This window comes from Meriones unguiculatus, chromosome 16 (assembly GCF_030254825.1).
Source record: "Meriones unguiculatus strain TT.TT164.6M chromosome 16, Bangor_MerUng_6.1, whole genome shotgun sequence".
In the NCBI taxonomy this organism is placed as follows: Eukaryota; Metazoa; Chordata; class Mammalia; order Rodentia; family Muridae; genus Meriones; species Meriones unguiculatus.
Window position 1 is genome coordinate 8,118,254 of NC_083363.1, and position 20,635 is coordinate 8,138,888.

General features: G+C 48.6%; 1 protein-coding gene across 1 annotated transcript in view; it reads left to right on the forward strand.

Moving 5' to 3' along the window:
* Trappc10 (trafficking protein particle complex subunit 10) overlaps window positions 1-20,375 on the forward strand; it is a 61,900-nt gene extending 41,525 nt beyond the window's left edge. Inside the window, exons 14-23 of the mRNA XM_021649662.2 lie at window positions 1,882-2,396; window positions 3,145-3,286; window positions 4,548-4,706; window positions 5,333-5,562; window positions 7,048-7,148; window positions 8,367-8,493; window positions 9,764-9,934; window positions 13,393-13,570; window positions 17,716-17,910; window positions 19,003-20,375. Of these exons, the coding sequence (XP_021505337.1) occupies window positions 1,882-2,396; window positions 3,145-3,286; window positions 4,548-4,706; window positions 5,333-5,562; window positions 7,048-7,148; window positions 8,367-8,493; window positions 9,764-9,934; window positions 13,393-13,570; window positions 17,716-17,910; window positions 19,003-19,241 (2,057 nt within the window). The 3' untranslated portion in view covers window positions 19,242-20,375. The remainder of the gene's footprint in view (window positions 1-1,881; window positions 2,397-3,144; window positions 3,287-4,547; window positions 4,707-5,332; window positions 5,563-7,047; window positions 7,149-8,366; window positions 8,494-9,763; window positions 9,935-13,392; window positions 13,571-17,715; window positions 17,911-19,002) is intronic.
* The last annotated feature ends 260 nt before the right edge of the window (window positions 20,376-20,635 follow it).

Below are 20,635 nucleotides of genomic sequence, written 5' to 3' on the forward strand. Positions count from 1 at the left end.
GGCCTGTGAAACAGCTGTGGGTCTTTGTCTTTCTCTTCATCTCTTTCCCTGCTGAACTCGAGTGAAGGTCTGGACTTCACCCAAATAGGATATATGTCTCAGTTCTCTTTTGAATTAGAACATTGACTCTCATGTCTTTTTTTTTTTTAAGACACTATTTCCTTTTAAATGTAATATCTTTTCTGAGATAGAACTTACACATCATGGATTCCCACTTGAAGCACACAATTCAGTGGCTTTTAGTGTATGCACAGATGTGCGGACCCACCACCATGTTCCGCTCTGTTACCCAGAACAAAACCCTGGACCTACCTTCCAGCCCCTGCAGCCACCTCTCTGCTCTCTGTAGACTTGCATTATATGAAGTCTCTAGTGACTGGCTTCTTTGACTCCAATGTCTTCAAGGCTCATGGTGTGTGGCATGTGTCGCTACACCATTTCGTTTGTCTTTATTTCCAGAACACTGAGCCAGGTGTCATTCAGGTCAGTCCAACTCCCGGAATCTGTTCCTGGGCTTCTGCCTGGGAGCTTCCGAGTTACAGCCTCCAAGTTAGATTCAGGTTAAATGTTTGGGGGAATACACCTGATGATTTTGTGTGGCCAGATGAAACTTACAAAGTTTTGCTCCTTGTGTGTTGTTGATTGAGAGCCTTAAGAGAAATACCTTCAGGCTGCCACTATAAGACACTGTGGCGCAGGGACTCAACAGTAGGCATTTGTTCGGAGTTCTAGAGGCACAAGTCCAAGGGCAGGTAGAGTAGGGTCATGTTCTGGGGAGGGCCCCTTCCTTATACATAATTCAGAAGACAGAAGGCACTTGGGATGTCTTTCTGTGAGTGCCGCTTGACCTCATTTACCTCCTGTCCAAGAACTGTTGTTCTGGGGTGCTAGGGCTTTATCCACCACAAGATGTGCATGGGTCGAGTTGCATAGACCAGTCAGTCTGTAGCAGGTGCACATTCTCCACGAGGTTCTGGCTCCTTATGTGATCACAGGCTGCAGAAATGGATTTGCCCTCCATGATGTTCTCAGCAGCATTAGGACAGTGGTTTGATTTACAAACTCTAGTGTGCCTTCTCTGCTTGCTCCTGTGTGGGACATGATGGGAGTGCTCCTTGGTCCCTCTATGTGAGTACAAGTTCCAAAAGCGTTTGTCTGTTTCTTAGGTCAGTTGTGGCAAGTCTGCTCTAACTTCTGAACGGACTGGTTGGTTTGGTGGTTGGTTTTTGGATGGGCCAACCCACAGCCATAGCCACAGCCTCAGCTTCGCCCCTGCTAAGCACACTTCCTCTGAGTCCACCTCAACCTCTTTAGTTCATCAGTACTGTTCAGTGGTTCTTCAGCACTGTGCCTTCTCTACCTGCAGTTAAGGTATTCGAGGAAAAGAAGGGAACAGGGAACACTGTGGGTTCTCATCCATCTTCAGTGTCTGCAGAGCGCCCTGCTCCCCCCACCCCCCACGATGGGCAGCTGTCTTTCTACTATCTCCATAGACTGTGAAGTGCCAGGACTAACTTTCAGGGGCACAGTGGAGTATTAGCTTCTTTACTTGGGAGGGTATTTGAGGCCCCTGTGGATGACTCTAGGAATTGGACTGCTGACCAGTTTTATTGTGAAATTGAGGCAGCATTTGTTCTTTATTCCTCCTAAATTTGCCAAAACAGCCATGGAAGTCTTTGCTGCTGTTGATTTTTCTCATTCCCAGAGTTTTAGAAATATTTCTTAAATCTGATTTTGTGACGTAAGAAATGCAGGAGGTTGGGAAGCTCGCAATCTTTATTCTTTGTTTAAGCATCCATGTTCCTGAGCTGCTAGTACACTGCCTCCCAGTGCCAGCAGGAGATGTGGCTCAAGTGTGGGACATGGAGTGTGTGTTTGCAGGTTACAAGGTGGTGCTACCCATGCACTCCTTTGCGCGGCTAAAGGATCTCCATTTTGACCCTCCCAACGCTGTGGTCCATGCGGGTGGCATCCTGACTGTGGAGATAACGGTGTGTAGCCAGATGCCTGTCCCTGTCCATGTGGACCAGATTACTGTCAACGTTCACTTCAGCATCGAGAAAAACAACTACCGGAAGACAGCTGAGTGGCTGACCAAGCACAAGACTTCCAATGGAATCATCACCTTTCCAGCCGAGGCCTCCCTGTTTCCTGCATCTCAGAATAGCCTTCCTGCCCTGGAGTTGTCGGAGATGTTGGAGAGAAGCCCGTCTGATAACTCCTTGAACACCACAGGCATTATTTGTAGGAACGTCCACATGCTCCTACGGAGACAGGAGAGCAGCTCCTCTCTAGAGACATCCTCGGGGCTGGCCCTGGAGGACGGGGCCCATGTGCTGAGGTGCAACAGTGTGACTCTGCAGCCAGGAGCCAACAAGATATCGTTCAGGACCCAGGTACGGGCTGGGCTCGGGACATGGCTCCCAAGCTGTGGAGGCCGGGAAGGAGTCTGAGAGTGCTGTGAGGCCCTCTGCTGCTTCTGGGTTTTGTCTTCATCCTAGAGAAGATTCAACTTTTTGTATTTAAAGTGGCTTGGCTGGTGATAAGTTTTTGAATGAAGTCTGTTCTTGGTTTTGTTATGATTTAATTTTGAGACAGGCTGGTCTCATGCTCATGGCAGTCCTCCTGCCCCAGCTTCTCCACAGGCATGAGCCACTATCCCCAGCTGCTGTATGAAGATCTTTGTTTGGACTTTTAGTCAGCTTTTTAACTGGCTGAGCTGTGGGGATTTTCTTAGCTGTTTCCTGTGTGTATGAAGATGCCCTCTTACTTGTTAAGGGGATTTTGAAGGTGACTGCCCTATCAGCTGTCTCCCATTGTACACTTGGCTCTGATGGAGCGTACCCTGTTTGTTTCGCCTCATGTGAGGACAGGGTCTGAGGAAGACAGTTTTGTCCCCCATGGATATAATTTGCACCTGACCTCACTCTGAGTCTACTTCATCAGAGGCTAAAGCTGAGCCAGAAACATCAGGTGCTTAGAAAGGACTGGAGAGCTAGCAGGTTCTTGGAGCAGTCTAGGTGCATGTGTGATGCACAGGATATAGGGCTGTAGGGAAGACGAAGATGGTAGCTTTTGAGTCAGAGGACAGTCACCTTTGCCTTGGGAACATGTAACCCACAGAGTGCCTTGTTTTGCCCCTAGGCCAAAGAACCTGGAACATACACGCTGCGACAGCTGCGGGCCTCAGTGGGCCCTGTGTGGTTTGTCCTTGCACACATCCACCCCGTTGTACAGTATGATGTGTACTCTCAGGAGCCTCAGCTGCTTGTGGAACCCCTGGCTGGTGAGTGGAGCCTGCAGCCACACAGGAAGCCAAGAGGGCTCGAGGGAGGGCCTCAGATACCACCTTCCACAGCATCTTGCTCCTCTGCTGTCTACCTGCAGGGGACACTGAGAAAGGGTCGTGGAAGCCACTGGCTGCAGATTTGTCCATGGGGATGCTCATTGTCCTGTGATTGTAGCCATCATGTTTAGGAACCGTGGTGTATCTGAAAGTAAGACACAGAGCTGTTCTGCAGGGAACTTGTGGAGCTGGCTCTTTTTTTGGTGGCAGCACGTGGAGTGTGGCTCATGCTCTGATCAGGTTTTGTCTTTGAAATTCTGAGTGCGCCTGATTCCACAGCATGGCCCAGAGAAACCTAGTGATTCTGTCCTGCTGGTAAGCTTTCAGAGTAGAAGGAGCTGGCATTCAGAGATGACTGCAGCCATGTGGCATGTTCTAGAACATCAGAAAGGCAAGGTCTTAGACTAGTAACACCTTTACTTGCTGTCTTCTTTCGTTGAGAAATATCAGTGACTGCAGTTTTCAGATGCACATTCAGACACACAAGTGCACACGTGAACCACACGCACTGACTCCCCATGCGAGGCCCTGGCTGCCTCAGGAGGCCATCACCAGATGCAGGTCTCTGACTCTAGCCCCTAGCTCTGAGCCATACCAGACTGCTTTTATTTAAAACAAAATGAAAAACACAGAAAGGAAAGCATTTTCCAGTTAAATTTCCTCAGTTCTGTTTATGTCTTTATTTTGCAGCTTCTGCCAGGGCCACCAGCAGATGCCCTTGAGTGTCAGGCCAGCACCCTGTCTCTAGAGGTTCTCGTATGGGGGTGAACTAGGAACAGCCTGAGCTCTGCTCCTAGCCTCCTCCCCTTCCTGCCATGGCCTTGCCTCCGTCTTCTGCCTTGCCTCTTTGTCCCTTGCCTGTCACCTGCTCTTCCTGTGCTGCTTCTCACCTGATCCCCTGCGCCATTCTCCTGAGCAAGCCCAGTGCCCACTCCTTATTTTGTCCTAGAGTCGCTGACTGCCTTGAATAACTTATGAATACCAGACTCTCGCTCTGCCAGCCCAGGTGACATTCCCCTCCCTCAGGTTCATGTGTCCTTTGTTCTCAGTGAGTAAAAGGCGAGGCAGGAGGGAATGGTGCCCAGGGATAACAGACTCTAGAGTAAAAGAAAGAAAAGCTTTTTCTCTTTCACCTTTCCGTGAGCTCCTGTGACAGCTCTCCCTGGGACAGTGATATTAATTGCTGTCTTGTTTCATTTAGATAGCCTTTTGGCTGGCATTCCTCAGAAGGTCAAGTTTACTGTCACTACTGGCCATTATACAGTAAAAAATGGAGACAGCCTCCAGCTCAGCAATGTTGAAGCCATGCTCATCCTGTGCCAGGCGGAAAACAGAGCCGTGGTTTATTCTAACTCAAGAGGTAAGACAGGCAGGTGGCTGGTGCATGTGTGTTCACACACTTCAAGGATGGAAGAATAACCAGGCATCGCTGCCCTGACACTTATTGTGGCACCTTGTCTCGTCCTCTGGGGTCAGCATTTGTAGGTGACCTGAGCCAGCGTCTGTGTTGGGCATACTTTTAGGGATATATACTGAGCATGGCGTGTTCATTAGGTGCCACGTGCTGCCAGGCTTGCCAGGCACTCAGTGCAGTTTCATAGCTGGACTGTGTTCCACAGGGGTGCTTCTCTAGGCCCATCACTTCACCTACCACTAAAGAGCAAAAGCAGATCACCCTTTTAGGCACCAATCCCTAGCCCTCATCTTCTTTTTCCATGAGGCAGGCGTTGGTCTGCAATAAGACAGAACATGCAGGCATGTGGGTGCTGCCCCGACCTGTCTGCACTTTGAGCAGTGCCTGGCCTGCCAGCCTCCTGTGGAGCCTCTGTCTTGGGTCCTGGATTGCCCTGCCTCTCCCCTAGCTCTGTCCTCATTCCTGCACATAGGAGAGCAAGAGCTTGGCAGCACCTCCCATTATGCCTGTTCCCAGCTGACAGGGGAACAAGACAAGGAGTCACGTCTGAGGTGACTTTCTGTCTCCCACAGAAGAATGCTCCTCTGCCTTGCTCCGGATCCAGTCCTCTGACAAGGTCACAAGCATCGCTCTTCCCAGTGCACCTGCATACCACGTGATCGAGTTTGAGCTGGAGGTTCTGTCTTTACCTTCAGCTCCTGCAGCTGAGGGGGATGCCAGTATTCTGGGGACCCCAGAGCCCCACAGGAAACAGAAAGACACGCAGAGAGCTGGCCATTGCATGGTCACCACAGATCACAAGGTAGAGAGGGTCTTGGGTTGTGCGGCCAGGCAGCTGCCTCTTCCTGTCTGGGTAGGGTCCTCCTGTGCTCTTCTGTGTGCTCATCTGGGCTGCAGCCACCACAGGAGAATAGAGGCTGTAACATCACTGCAGCTAGAGTGATGTCACCATGGCACCGGGAGAAAGAGTAGATCCATGCATCCTATGACCCAGCTGCACAAGCTTGTGTCACACAAGGCCTGGAACTACTCAGCCAGGAACAGCTCCCTTGAAGTAGGCCTTTGGGCTGGTGTTTGTTGACAGGTACTCAGAAAGATGGTTGCTCAGGTCACAGGAACATGTGACCTCAGCTCAGGGAGTATTGCCAGGTGTGTCCACCTCCTGTGACACGACTGCCAATTCTGAGGCCCTTTTTGAGCCTCCCATGTTGTGCAGTGGGTACAGGAGTAGTAGGGTAGACCTCAGACAGCAGTCACTCTAAATGCATGTCGTCTTTGGTATAAGATAGTCAATCTCTGTAGAAGAGATTTTCCTTTTCAGTTGTCCACCCTGTCACTGTGATAAAGCACCATAACTCAGACAGCTTATAGAAGAAAGCTTTAACTTGGGGCTTGTGGTTTCAGAGGGTGAGTCTATGACCACCATGGTAGGGAGCATGGCAGCAGGTAGCAGGCATGGCACTAGAGCAGTGGCTGAAAGCTCACATCTTGATCTACAAACATGAGACAGAGAGAGCTAACTGGCCATGGTGTGCTTTGGAAACCTTGTCAAAGCCTGCCTCCATTGACACACCTCCTCAAGAAGGCCACATGTAATCCTTCCCTGAGAGTTCCATCAATGAGGGACCATTTATTCAAACATGAGCTGATGGGGCCCATTCTCATTCAAACCTCTATACAGTCTCTCAAGAGTAGTTAGGAAATTGCTCCCTGCACCTTGTGCAGAGAATACAGGGCAGAAAGACGAGGTCTTCTTCAGTGGGAGATGTGGTTTGCTCCCAGTAGATTTGTCTGTTCTGTATTGGGATAAAACCAAACTCAAAACCTGCGCCTCTCCTGCCCCTGGGGAGTATCTCTTTGTCTACACCATACCCTCACTTTGTTTGGCCTTTAGCTAGGTTCTGTCAGACAGGTGACATAACTGGATGTTGCTTGCTTTCCAGTGGTTCATGGCTGCTCAGAGGCTTTGGGCACATGCATCACTGTGAGGTGCATTTGGCATCTTGGCCCTAGGTGAATGACACACTGGTGGCCTTGCCCTTTCTTGCCATTATGCCTGTGCTGTGGGCTGAACTAGCATTCTGGGATTGTTTCCAATTCTTGTCTCCATATCCTGTTGTTTCTGTGGCTCCTTGTTTTTCACATGTTCATGTGATAATATGTTTAATAGAATTTCCTCTGGGGACAGTGATGGTGAGCCACAATAAAGCCACTGTGCATCTGGGTGCAAGGTGACAGTGTTGTGTTGTTGGACAGTGGCTTACAGGTGTCCTGTATTTCTCCCCAGGTGTCCATTGATTGCCCGTGGTCTATCTACTCTACTGTCATTGCACTGACATTCAGTGTTCCCTTCAGGACCACGCATTCTCTGCTCTCTGCCGGAACCCGGTAAGGATGGGGATGGGGGCAAGCTCTGCTTCTTCTCTGGAATGGACAGGGTGTCAGCTTGTCCCTGTGTGTCACTAGGGTTTTTATACATTAGGAGTAGTTCCCTGTGTCCTGGATACCCAGGCCGTGTTCCCAGTCTCCCTTCTGCTCACAGTTGACATGTCAGTATAAAGTTTTAGGTGAAGTACAAACCAGATCTTTAACTGATCACCAGTCTCATTCTACCCCTCATCTCTGTTTTAAGCTCCCGATTACTGGCAGGTTCCAATTGTTCAATTTCTACAAAGTGTTATGTGGGCTGCCCACTGCATCTTCATAGGTTTGTGTAGCTAGTTCTCTGTCACTGCACCTTTGGTACCTAGCTACCTCCCAGGTTAGAGGTTTTAAAACACTAATATCTGGGGCTTGGTGCTTCCTGGCTAGATGCTCTGTTGTATACTCTGCAACGTGCTCAGCAGCGCCTCAGGGTGCTCTCACTGCAGCAGTATCACAGCCCCAGGTGCCCCACTTCGGTATGCCGAAGTCTTCTGGGAGGAGCCAAGTTGCCTAGTTGAGCACTCCTGCTCTAGAGGTGTTATCAAACCTACTGGGGGTGTTTAGAGGTGACAGCACAGTGTTGGGGCCACACAGTATCTGCTCTTCCTGCTTTAAATGACAACTCTGGCAACCCTGACTTACCTCTCACTGTACCAGTCCCTCTTTCTGGTGGACTAATAGGATTTGGGTAAGTTATAAATGAAATGTTATGCTATTTTTTTTTTTCCTCTTCCTATCACCTGCAGCAGGGAAACAGTACATGTAAAGGTTGAAAACCTCCGTCATCTCTGAAAGAACCCGGGCTGCTCTATTAAAGCAGCTAAGACAACATCTGCATTAACTACCTGTCTTGTTGCTGTGGCAAAAGCAACTTCAGGAAGGGCTAAGAGTTGTGGGAGACACAGTCTGACAAAACAGGGAAGGATGGCAAGGGAGCAGTGGGCAGCTGGCCACACTGTTTCCACAGTCGGGAAGCAGAGAGCGATGAATGTTAACGTCCCACTTGCTCTTTCCTTTGCATCAGGCTGGGATGCCAGCCCATGGAGGGACACTACCGTCTTTCGGGTGTGTCTTCCACCCGGTTCACCTAGTCCAGATAATCATCTTGGGCATGTGCATAGAGGAGACCCAGGAGTGAGAGCCCTGGGTATTGGAGTGACCCACTTTGTTTCTGTGCCGTAGGAAATATGTGCAAGTCTGTGTCCAGAACCTGTCAGAACTGGACTTTGAGCTGTCGGATAGTAATCTGGAAGACATGGGTCATGCTTCCGACCTGAGGCTGGCACCCCTGAACACACAATCCCAGCAGGTAACTGTCCTCTCACCTGAGCACCAGATTCTCAGCAGGTCAGGGAGGAGGACCAGAGTGAGTGGCTGGAGCCGAGCAGATCCTGCTGCTGATTGGGATTAGCTTCTGGGCACCAAGGAGGGCCTGGGCAGAGCTGCACCCGTGCCTGCCATGTTCACTTGCAGAACAGGTGGGTGGGCTTAGACAGCTGAGGGGGCAGCAAATTGCACAGGAATGTCTTTGCCATTTTAGAATTAACCCTAGAGCTTACCCTGCTCTATGTGTGATTTGTGTGTGATCTCTTAACTGTGTGTGTGCTGTCACCCTGAGACAGAGTGGTCCTGTGCTACTGTAGGCCTACTGTGCTGTTGCTGTAAGAAGCTCACATCTGGGCCCTCACTCCTTGCCATTTTCCTCCCTTTGTGTCTGTACTTTTGGACAGTAAGTGTTGCTGGCTGTTGATCGGAGGATTTCTGGTGGTGCCTGCAGCTTCAGTATTTTAAGCCTTTCCCACTAATATTTATTTGGCCATTGTGACATTTTTGTGAAACCTGACCCTGATTCTGCAGGTATGGACGCTGGTGTTTAGGCCATGTGTCTGCCTGGACTTGTTCCTAAGTTATTTTATGTTAATAGGAAGTGATTGACATGGATGTAAACTGGGTGATGGTCTTTAACCCTCTGTCACTGTGATACAGTGCTTGAGAGAAATCACCTGAAGGAAGAAAGGTGTCTTTGGCTCATGGTCTAATCCATGGTTTTAGTCCATGGCCATTTTGCCTGGTTAATTTTGTGCCTGTGCAGAGGGAGCATATCCTGGAGAGGAGTGCATGGTTGAGCAGAGCTGCTGTTGTCATTACCTTATGGGAGCTGGGGAGGAAAGCGGGGAGGGAGGGGTGATATTCTTTTCACACCCCGGTGACTCCTTCCTCAGTTACTAGCTCACCTCCTGAAGTTTCTACCGTCTCCAGGCAGGGCCATTGGTCCAACTGTGATAGTGGTATTCCCCATTATGGAGCCATGGAGGGGGTTTGCTATGTACTAATAATGGTATGGAAAACTACTTTTCGTGATCTTTGATGCTGTGAAGCTTATGCAGTCATAAAGTGGACTCTTTTTACCAGCTGGGGCCGGGTTCTGTGCCAGGCCAGCCAGGCAGGAGTGAGGCAGTTGTAGGTGCTGCTGAGCCACAGGGACCCACTGGCTCTCAGCGGACACTGCCTGACACATGCCTGTTTGCATAAAGTGGAGGCTCCCAGCACTGTGACCAAAGTCGTGCCTCTCATTACAGCTCATCCACAGCAAGCAGTCTGTGTTCTTTGTCTGGGAGTTGACGTGGACCCAGGAGCCTCCCCCTCCGCTGCACTGCCAGTTCTCTGTGGGATTTTCCCCAGCTTCTGAAGAGCGGCTGACTGTCTCCTTGAAGCCCTACACTTACGAATTTCACGTGGAGAACTTTTTTGTATGTAATATGTTATTGGGAAACCGGGTGTGGGACGGGAGCACAGAGCACTTCAAGTTCTTGGTACTCTGGGGGTTTGGGTGAATCCTTTCAATATACTGGAGCCAGCTCAAGGAAGGTCATGACCTCTGAGCAGGTGAGTCAGTGCCTGCCCAGTTTGTGGCACTGTGTCCTTCCTGAGGTGCTGACAATGCTGATGATCCGTGACTTAGACCCCTGCGCTGCTCTTCCTGTCATCATAACAATCTGGGGTACATGTTAGAGTCGTTAGAGTCATTTCATCTCTACCCTGAGCTCCTGCTCCCCAGCGCTGCTGTCAAACCCAAAACAGGAGAGTGCCACAGGAGGACGTTCCTACTTTCTCATAATCCGCCTCTTACTGAAGTGTGCTCCTCTGAATGGCTGTGAGCTGGGCACACAGGCCTCATTGGGTCTGGTTCAGTCAGCACGTCCCTTGACCTTACGGCAGTTGAGAAACAGCCGTGTGTCTCAGGGAAGGTTTATGTTTGTGGTTCTTGACACTAACTGCTTCTTTTTTCTGCCTCCCTCTAGCCATATAAGACTAGTACTGTGTGTGTGTGTGTGTGTGTGTGTGTGTGTGGTCGTGGTGGTTTTTGTTTGTTTATTTGGTTTGATTTGGTTTTATTAAGGGGGTTTTCTCTGTGTAGTCCTAGCTGCCTTCCTGTCACACCCAATGTGCAGAGCCTCCTGAAGTGCAGGTGTAGTCATAGGCCTTTTAATGGGCTGCTCTTTCTGAAATGTGTTCTTGAGACTAGGACTCGGACAGGACCACTGTATGGAAAGCTGCCAAGGAGTCTTTGTGTGCCACAATGCTCAACTTTTTTAAAGTGTGCATTTCCACATGCTCTTGAATTCAGTTATGTGACCATTGTTCTGATCTTTTGGGGAAATACTTGTGTTCCAAAGGAACCTCTACCAAATCCACAGCTACTCATTTCCTCCTGACCCAGGAGAATCTGCAAGCTGCAAGCAGGTCTGCCTGTGGGTCTATATTTTCTCAGCATTTCCCACCCCTAATATGTGACTTGTGACTAGCATCCTTTATTTAGGAGTGTCATCAAGACTCAGCATTTGGAAACACGTCAGGACCTCATTCCTTTAGGTGGACGCTGTTCCACTGCAGATGGGCCATGTGTCTTCCATTTGTTCTCAGTGGCCAGAATCGTGCATGTTGATAATGTGCTATTGTGATACTGGTGCTAGGGAAGTTGGCTTATGACTTCTTTTCTTTTTTTTTTAATTCAAGTTTATTTATTTACTATGTATATAATGTTTTGCTTGCACGTACAAGCCAGAAAAGGGTATCAGATCTCACGATAGGTGGTTGTGAGCCACCACGTGGTTGCTGGGAATTGAACTTGGGACCTTTGGTAGAACAGCCAGTGCTCTTAACCTCTGAGCCATCTCTCTAGCCCCAGCTTACGACTTCTTATGTAGACATATAGGACACATACCAGGTTCTCTTGAATAAATACCCCCAAGCGGAGTCTGGGTAGGCTTTGAGAAGCTGCTGGATTCTATTATTTCTCCAGGGGTCCTGGTTCTGCACTCTCACAGCACTACAGCTGCTGCTGCTTTAATTACAGCTATCCCAGTGGTTGTAGAGGATGTGTCACCGTCTTGCAGAGGGTGGAGGGATTTCCATGCTGTCTACTAAGATGGAGTGTTGGGTTTTCATTACTTGGTTTTCCTTTCCTGGTATCAGTCCCTGTGTGTAATTTGTAAACATTGACCTTTCTGTAGTTGGCATTTACTGTTTTGATGACATGCATGGAATACAAGTTTTTTCTTTTGTTGAAATCTCACTTTTCTCCCTTCATCACTTTAATTCTCTAGTTCAGATCTAAGAATCTGAAAGTCAAGGTCAGAAAGGTTTCTAAGAGCTTGACAGTCTTGGTGCTTGTGTTGTAGTTTTGTGTGTGCTACTCTGTTCTGTGACTCATCAGTTGTCCTTATGCTGTTTGAGAAGACTGTAGCACGCAGTAGTTTGACACCACTGTCAACTGGCCATCACTGGTAGTTTTTCACTGGAAAAACCTGGTTCTCGTCACAGACATGCTGTGTCAGCAGTCTAGTGAGACTGCCGGTCTACCTGCAGTCGTTGGCTTTTCTCCAAAAGAGCATGGAGAGACTAACTGGAGATCAAACCCACCACCACTATTGATGCACCTTTGAGCCTTTAGGAAACGTGTCCTTCGCTAGTGTGTCCACCTAGTGTCCCACTGATGCGCGGTGCACGATGTGTGAATGGGCAACCTTGTATCTCTGTTAAATGCCCATAGCTGGCCTGTATGAATGGGCTACTCTGGGTTCTCTAGCACCCCTGGCCCCCCAACCCCGCCCCATTCAGAGGGCTGGGTGTGTGTTCTCATGTCTGCATATGCCTCATAATGGGAGAGCAGCAAGAGACAGCCCATCAGATTGGTGGCTGTTTGCCTTTCTCTGAGCAGACTTAACTGAGTGTGTGGTAAGAAAGTCATTACCAAGGCTGTCAGAGAACTGGTTTATACCCAGAGAACTTTTCATTTTCCCATGGGTCTTTAGGAGAACACGAGTCTAGATCTCGATTTCTCCTTTAATAGCAATGCATTGTATTCTAATGAGATAGGCTAGGTTGCTCTTCATGTACCAGGTGAAGAGCACTGGCTTCTGAGCTGGAACTGCCCGTGTGTGGGTGAGCCACTGTGTGTGGGTGAGCAGCAGGCCAGTTGACACTCTTGGTTTGTGCTAAGTGCTGATAAAATACTGGTTTGTGTGAAAAGCCATTGAGAATGAGGCCGATACAGAGAAAAGGGGCGGGGGGTTACACACAGAATTGGATGACACCCAGGGGTTTGTATTAATTGTACTAGTTTTGGAAATTGTGTTTACTTTGGCAAGAAAATGTCTATTTTTTTTTTTTAATAATATTCAGTGTTAACAGAAGAGGTGAAATGGCAGGTTGTCTGGGATTTGCTTCAGAGTATTTTAGGCAGGTTTAGAAACCCTAATGAAGACTTAGATCAAGCAGATGAAGCAGATATTAATAACCCTGATATGGGGGAAGCACATGGAGTGCTGTTCCACTGCCCATGCTCCCATGTTTGAAAACACCTGTAATTTAAAAGACACCTGAGAGACCAGTGAGATGGCTGTGCAGGTAAAGGTGCTTATTGCAAAAATCTTGCATTTGATCCCTGGAAGCTGAGTAAAGGTGGAAGGAGAGAACCAATCCCACAGAGTGGCCTCTTGAGTTCTGCACACACACATGGCATGTGCCCACTTTCCTCTCAACAAGAATAGTAACGTAAAAAGAAGAGAAAGAGCCTAAGGCCATGGGGTTGGGGTTGTGTCTGTAAGAACCAGCTGCCAAGGTGGCTGTCACCATGGCCCTCAGTAGCCTTTCTTCCAGCCACTCAGGTCAGCTGTCCTTTATCCTCTCTGTCCCCTCCTTACAGACACTGTACAATGTGAGAGCTGAGATCCTTCCTGCTTCTGGAGCTGAGTACTGTAGGACAGGCTCGCTCTGCTCCTTAGAGGTATCTATCACGCGGCTCGCCGACCTCCTGGATGTGGACAAGGATGAAGCACTTGTTGAGTCTGAGGACTATTTTTCCACAAAGCTTATGTATGAAGGTAGGTCTCTTCCTGATGGTGTGATGGCCCAGTCTTCAGTGAGATGCAGCCTCCTAGAACCGAGTTCTAGAATCACAGCACTTGCCTGATAAGAGTCATGATGCAGCACAGTCCTGGGCTCACTAAGCACAGCTCTGTTATTACAGTGCATTCTAACAAGCAGCAGCCTGGGCACTCAGGACCATGGATGCGTCTGTGGAGGGTTGAGTCCAACCATTGCCCTAGAGCTGTATCACTGTGTTCTCAGTAGCTGAAGCCCCTGACCACACACTATCCTCTTACTCTCCCCAGGCCCAGCCTTTCTCAGAATCACTCTAAATGTGACTGATGAACCAACTATTTATCATTTTTAAAACAACAGTGGGGCTGACAGAATGGCTCAGTGGGTGAAAGCATGTATCATGAAACACCTACTTGATGGCCTAAGTTTGACCCCTCGAGCCCACAGTGAAAAGAGAGAACCAATTCCCAAACGTCCTCTGACTTCCACACACATGCCATGACATGCACACACATGCACATATATTAATACCAATGTAAAGAAACACCCATGGGGGTAGGTGTGGTGGCACATGCCTGTAACACCAGGATTTGGAGAGTAGATACACATGAATCAGGAGTTTAAGGCTAGCCTCAGTTACTAAGTAATTCTTAGGCTACTTGAGATTCCATTTTAAAAACAGGGTTGGAAAAGTGGCACAGTCATTAAGTGTAAGCACAAGGACCTAAGTTCAGTCTCCAGACCCTTCAGTAAAAAGCGGGTGGTGGTGGTGCACGCCTTTGATCCCAGCACTCGGGAGGCAGAGGCAAGCAGATCTTTGTAAGTTCAAGGTGTACATATTGAGTTCTAGGACAGCCAAGGCTACACAGAAAAACCCTGTCTTGAAGAAGGGGAGAGCTGAGTATGGTGATATATACTTGTAATCCTAGTGCTTCTTGTCAGCCAGGCTAGTCGACTTAGCAAGATCTAGGCCAGTGAAAGACCGTGTCTCAAAACAAAATGAATGGTGCCTGAGAAATTGCAGCAAAGTTGACCTCTGACCTCCACATGTGTATACATATGAACAGTACACAAATACATGAAATAAAACAGAGCTGGCAGAATGGCCTGGCGAGTAAAAGTGTGCTGCTGCACAAAGCCTCACAGCTAAGTGCAGCCCTGAAACCCACGCTGTCTGACTCACACAGTACACCGTTGTGAACATACAGTAATAGGTTAAAAACAGTAAACACATGACCTTTCATGAAAGATAACTGTTGCTAAGTAGAAAAAATATAGTACATGTGATGTTCTGGGGTCTATCTTATCTTTGCTGTCTAGCCTAATCATAGGTAACCAAATTTTGTGCTCATCTGCGTCCGTTCTGGAGAAGCTGTGCTAGTTGAAGGACGTGAGGAGGCATTTAGAGGCCACACTGCTGGGGTCTAAAGTTGCTCTTTGCATGCCCTCCTGTTTTGAGTGCACATTTGGTCAGGTGTCATTTTGTAGCACCAGGAGTTGGCCGCTGAGAAGTCTGATTTGCCAAGTTTGCACAGCGTCCAGCCGTAGACATGTTTCATCTCAGCGTCGGAACCCACGTCTGAGCACCTCACCTGCACAGTGGGCACTGGGGCAGCCAAGCATGGGGGGCAAATGCAAGTTTTGTGAACTCTAGTTTTCTTTTCTTTTCTTTTTTTAAGTCTCAGATTTTGTCAGTCATGACAAAGTCTGTTGGCTGTGGGGTTTGAGGGAGAGTGGTAAGGGGGGCTGAGACAGGGTCTTACTCTGTACACAGCCCAGGCTGGTCTGCAACTCATGGAAATTCTCCTTCCCCAGCCTCTGAAGTTCTGGGGTGACAGGTATGGGTCGCCATACCTTGTTCTAGGCTGTTTTCTGACATAACATGTCAGCCTCCCATAGTCCAGTTTCAAGAACACATTTGCTAGATGGTAGCACTGATTACCATAGTTTGCCAGTCATTACCTCAAGAATTCAGCTGTTGTGGAGATGGCCTGGCTCAGCACACAGTGCCTAAGCTCTGCACATTTCTTGCTGCTCGAAGCTTCCATTCTGCAGCTGAGAATGTGAGAAGCCTGAAGCACCAGACGGAAGTAGCTCATATGTCCTCAGCTGCTGACTAGTGAAGTAAAACAGTGGACTCTGGTTACACAGGGTGTCTTGGCTGGGCATCTTGACCCCTCTTCTGAAGAGGTTACTAACACATTGGGATGGGACAGCCTCAAGAGACAGCATTACAGGAAGGGGAAGTGGTTCATAGGTTGCCAAGAGTCAGAGTGAGGGCAGACAGCCTGTGGTTCTGTGGAATTATACCAGAAGAAATGCCTGACCCAGGTGTCTTTGAATGTGGTGGGCCTTTGAAGACTGCTGCCTAGTGGCCATGCTGTGCCAGTGCAAGTTCTATCATCATTTGAGACTGTACAGTAGGGAAGGCTGGGTGCATGCAGCCTCTGTAACCATCCAGATACACTTCACTGTTTAAAGATGCTTCTGGACTTGCAGGATGGCGCAATGCACCAAGATGCTTGCCACCAAGCCTGACCACCTGAGTTTGATCCCTGAGACCCACATGTACTCCATGGCGCGTGCACACACAAACACACATATGAAAGAAAAGAAAAGAAAAAATAAGGCTTCTTTGGGAGATGAACTGAACGATAGATAACTGTGACTGTTTTTTGGACATCCTTAAGTCCAGCTGTCCATTCCCAGAAAGTCCATACTAGTGAAGAATGTGAGAGATATGGTGGTAAGGACGGTGCCTTTATCAGGACCAACATGAATGTGGCATAGAGGCAGCAGCCTGGAGCTCCCTCAGAGATCAGGGTACCCTCAGCCATATCTGAGACCTGCCTCCCTGCCTGTTCTGCAGTACTGCCTGACCTCACAGCCATGCTACCTGCTTCTGTTGCTCCTGGCCTTTGAGTCACACGTATGTAGGCTGCTGCTGCTGCTGTCATGGCATAGGAGGCTGTGACTGCCTTGCTGCTTGTCTGCTTCTTGTGGAAGAGACTCTTCCTGCTCACCACCCTGGTCCCTGCTGGCCTTGTTCACTGTACTGACCTTGGGCTGGGTCACCGTGGGTCAGTGGGGGTGGTTATAAGAAGCCTGTTGATCAGTGGGGGGTGGGGGGTTGCATGCCTTTAGTCCCAGCACTCCAGAGGCAGAGGCAGGCATATCTCTTGTGAGTTTGAGGCCAACCTGGTCCCCATAATATTCAAGACAGCCAGACCTGTCTCAAAGCAGCAACAAGAAAATAATGTTGATGACAGCTGCCACATGCTAAGGCCCTGCTGTGCCCAAGTTGGGTCTCAGTGATGCAATGTACACCATCTTTTTACATCCATGAGAAGCACCTGAAGGCTGATGGCTCTATTCTCCGTGAGTGGTCAGCGGCAGGATCCAGACCGTGCTGGCTAGCTCTCCATCACTGTGACAGACGCTATGAAACCAAAGAACAGATCTTCTTTGGCTTATGATTTCAGAGGGTTCTACTCACCGTCAGCTGGCCCTGTTGCTTTGGGACTGAGGCAGGACTGAAACATGATAGTTGCACAGTATGGTGAATGAGTCTGCTCACTTCGTGACGCCCAGGCAGCAGAGAAGAAGAAGGATCGGGGGCGAGGCAGACCCTTCAAAGGCACATCTCCAGAGAGACCTTCCTCCAACCAGGCTCACCTCCTAGTAGCCATTTGCCTGGACTCATCACTGGAAACCACTGATGAAGCTGTCATTCTTGTGATGTCATCCTGCAGTGCTGCCACCATCGGAGGGCCAAGCTTTCAACACAGGAGCCTTTGGGAGTTTTTATATCCAACACTCAGCCCAGATCATTGGTCTCAATGCCACTCCACACAGATAGATATGCCTCTGGCCTCCAAACAGCCTAGTATAACACTTTTTTTTTTTTTTATCTGATGGAAAAGGTAGTTTTTCTGTCTGCATCTAGTGTGATCCAGTCAAAGGAGAAGTAATTTGAGTGCTGTACTGAAGCAGTGGTGTGCTGTGATGATTAAAGCACCACTCATTGTAAGGTGGACTTAGGAGAGACCTGTGTCCTTTAGCAGGGTCTCCATTGTGACTGAGGGTTGGAAGGGGAAGGTCTCGCTTTGCTGTCTGTATGAATGGTGTGTCCTCCTCATTTCAGTTGTGGACAACAGCAGCAACTGGGCTGTATGTGGGAAGAGCTGTGGTGTCATCTCCATGCCTGTGGCTGCCCAGGCCACTCACAGAGTCCACATGGAAGTGATGCCTCTGTTTGCTGGTTACCTCCCCTTGCCTGATGTCCGACTGTTTAAGTACCTCCCCCACCACTCTGCTCATGCCTCTCAACTGGATGCTGGTAAGGAGTTTACAGAGGGCAGGCTCCCCCTCCCCCATTACATAAAGTGGGTCGTGACCTGATAACCCATCCCATGTAGGAAGTACTGCAAATTAGTTCACTCACTGCCCAGACCCACCGAGCATCTGAGCATAGTGTCACCCCTCACAGAACCATTAGCACAGAGCTTGTTTTAAAAGTACAGATGTAGATGTGAGGGATCTAAAACAAAGCACAGGATCCCCACCCTGTGGGCTGCACAGTATACTCACGGGGGAGGCTGACCGGGGCACTGCCTGGCATCTTGAGAGGAATAAATCATGCTGCTAGTTCAGAGTCAAAATCTGAAGTTTGGTTTCTACTGAACATAGTGTGAAATCTGTAGGCAGAGCCCTCATAGAATTGATGGTAAATTCTGTATTTGAATAGGGATATAGCTTCATGTGGCTACACACTGAAAAATTAAAGCATATTTTCATGGCCAGTGGCCAGTAGAAAATAACACCCAAAACCCAGTTGCTCTAGTTTCAAAAACCACAGTAATTTGGGGCTGGAGAGATGGCTCAGAGGTTAAGAGCACTGGCTGCTTTTCCTTCAATTCCCAGCAACCACATGGTGGCTTACAACAATCATATAATGATATCTGGTGCCCTCTTCTGATGTGCAGGTGTACATGCGGGCAGAACATTGTATATACAATAAATAAATAAATCTTAAAAACAAAAAACAAAACAGTAATTCTATAACAGTTTGACACTGCCCAGACCCACTGAGCATCCGAGTATCGCCTCACCCCTCACAGAACCATTAGCCCAGAGCTTGTTTTAAAAGTACAGATGTAGGGCTGGAGAGATGGCTCAGTGGTTAAGAGCACTGTCTGCTCTTCCAAAGGTCATGAGTTCAATTCCCAGCAACCGGATGGTGGCTCATAACCATCTATAATGTGAACCGATTCCCTCTTCTGGCAGGTGTAAATGCAGATAGAACACACATATACATAAAATAAATAAATCTTAAAAAAAAAAAAGTACAGATGTAGATAGGCTGGGCTGGCCTCCCCCTCCCCAGGCTCACCCTGCAGTGCCTTGGTCTGACTTCCTATGTGTTCCACAGACAGCTGGATAGAAAATGACAGCCTGTCAGTGGACAAGCACCTAGATGACCAGCTGGACTGCAGCAGCGTACGGAGTAGAGGCAGCACACACTCAGCTTCCAGCAGCGAGCACAAAGGCTTGCCCATGCCCCGGCTTCAGGCACTGCCCGCTGGCCAGGTCTTCAACTCCAGCACTGGCATGCAGATCCTGGTCATTCCCAGTCAAGATGACCACGTCCTGGAAGTCAGTGTTACCTGACCCTGCCATGGGCCAGCGAAGCCACAGAGTGGCCATGAGTGCACTTTAGGGATTGTGGCTGGATTGTGGTCTGTGGTAACACACTAGCTCTAACCAGACTCTGGCAGTCCTGCCTAGCTACAGACACAGCAGAGAACAGTGTCCTTCAGCTGCTCAGTGGAGTAGAGCATCACCTCATGTTGTCTATGACGCAAGATTTGTTTTCTGTTTTCATCCCTGACGCTGTCCCCGTGCTGGTCTCCCTAACTCATCATCCCCTTCCCACAAGACTGGTCTCCTCCCACAGCCTTTGTCCTGGTGGCTTCCCCATCCCCATTTCGTGTCTTTCAGGTGGACCTTCAGCAGACTCTGCAGTCTTCTTATGGCACTGTGTGCCCTTCTGCTCACACAGCCCAGTCCCTGGGCGATTTGTGGGCCTCCTGAGGGAGGAAACCCTGTCCTACACTCCAGATTCCCCCATTGTGGTTTTCTAGTAACAGCTTTTGGGGCTAGGGGGTGGGGGGAGGAAACACAACCCCTTCTGTGCCTTGGGATGCCCGGCAGACCACAAGGTCCATCTGTAAGAGCCACGTGAAAGACTGCAGAGAGACGACCAGAGCACAGGAAGTGCGCTGTGGAAATGGCTTAGGCTAAATGTTCTGGATCCCTGATTCCCTCTAATACTGATTGAATATCATATGCACTTGGAATTAAATCTATATTTATTATAATTGTTGGATGTGGGGGTGAAATGTTTTCTCTCACTTTAAAGTCTGCTCATGTATTCTAGCTGTATAATCGACATCTTTTGCACCTTAAGTCTTGGAACTGAAGATGCTCCATCTGGAGTGAAGAAGAGAGGGACCTCTCTTGTGCTCTGGTCAGCCGTAAGGACTCAGGGCCTGGAGGAGCCTCTGCTGGTCCACTGGGTTGCAGTCATACCGCACCAACGGGTTCATTTACTTTTGGTTGTAAATTTGATTGTACATATTGTTGATTTATTATTTTTAAAAGTACAGACTAACTGATGTAATGTTTGTGTATAAGTTGCACCAAAAATCAAGGACAAAATAAATGTGTGTTTGTTTTTACTGGTGTGGAATTCATAGCTTGTAAATACATGCTGTATGTATTAAACATTTTCAGTCCTCCAAAGTGATGTATTTTTGTACATTTGAGAGAGTGCGCTCTGGGTTCACTGGCATGGTTAAAGTAAGTGGAACCTGAGATACAAAGCTGGAAGAGGAAGGAGCCATCTTTGATAGTGGCTAAATCGCAGAGAATGAGCTTGGGCACAGGGAGTCAGGAGCACAGGCAGAAGCCAGGAGCAACAAGCCGACACTTTCAGTATTAAGTGTATTTGATTTTAACTCAGAAAGGATGTTGTGGCTCTCCCTACCCCAATCCTTTTCATT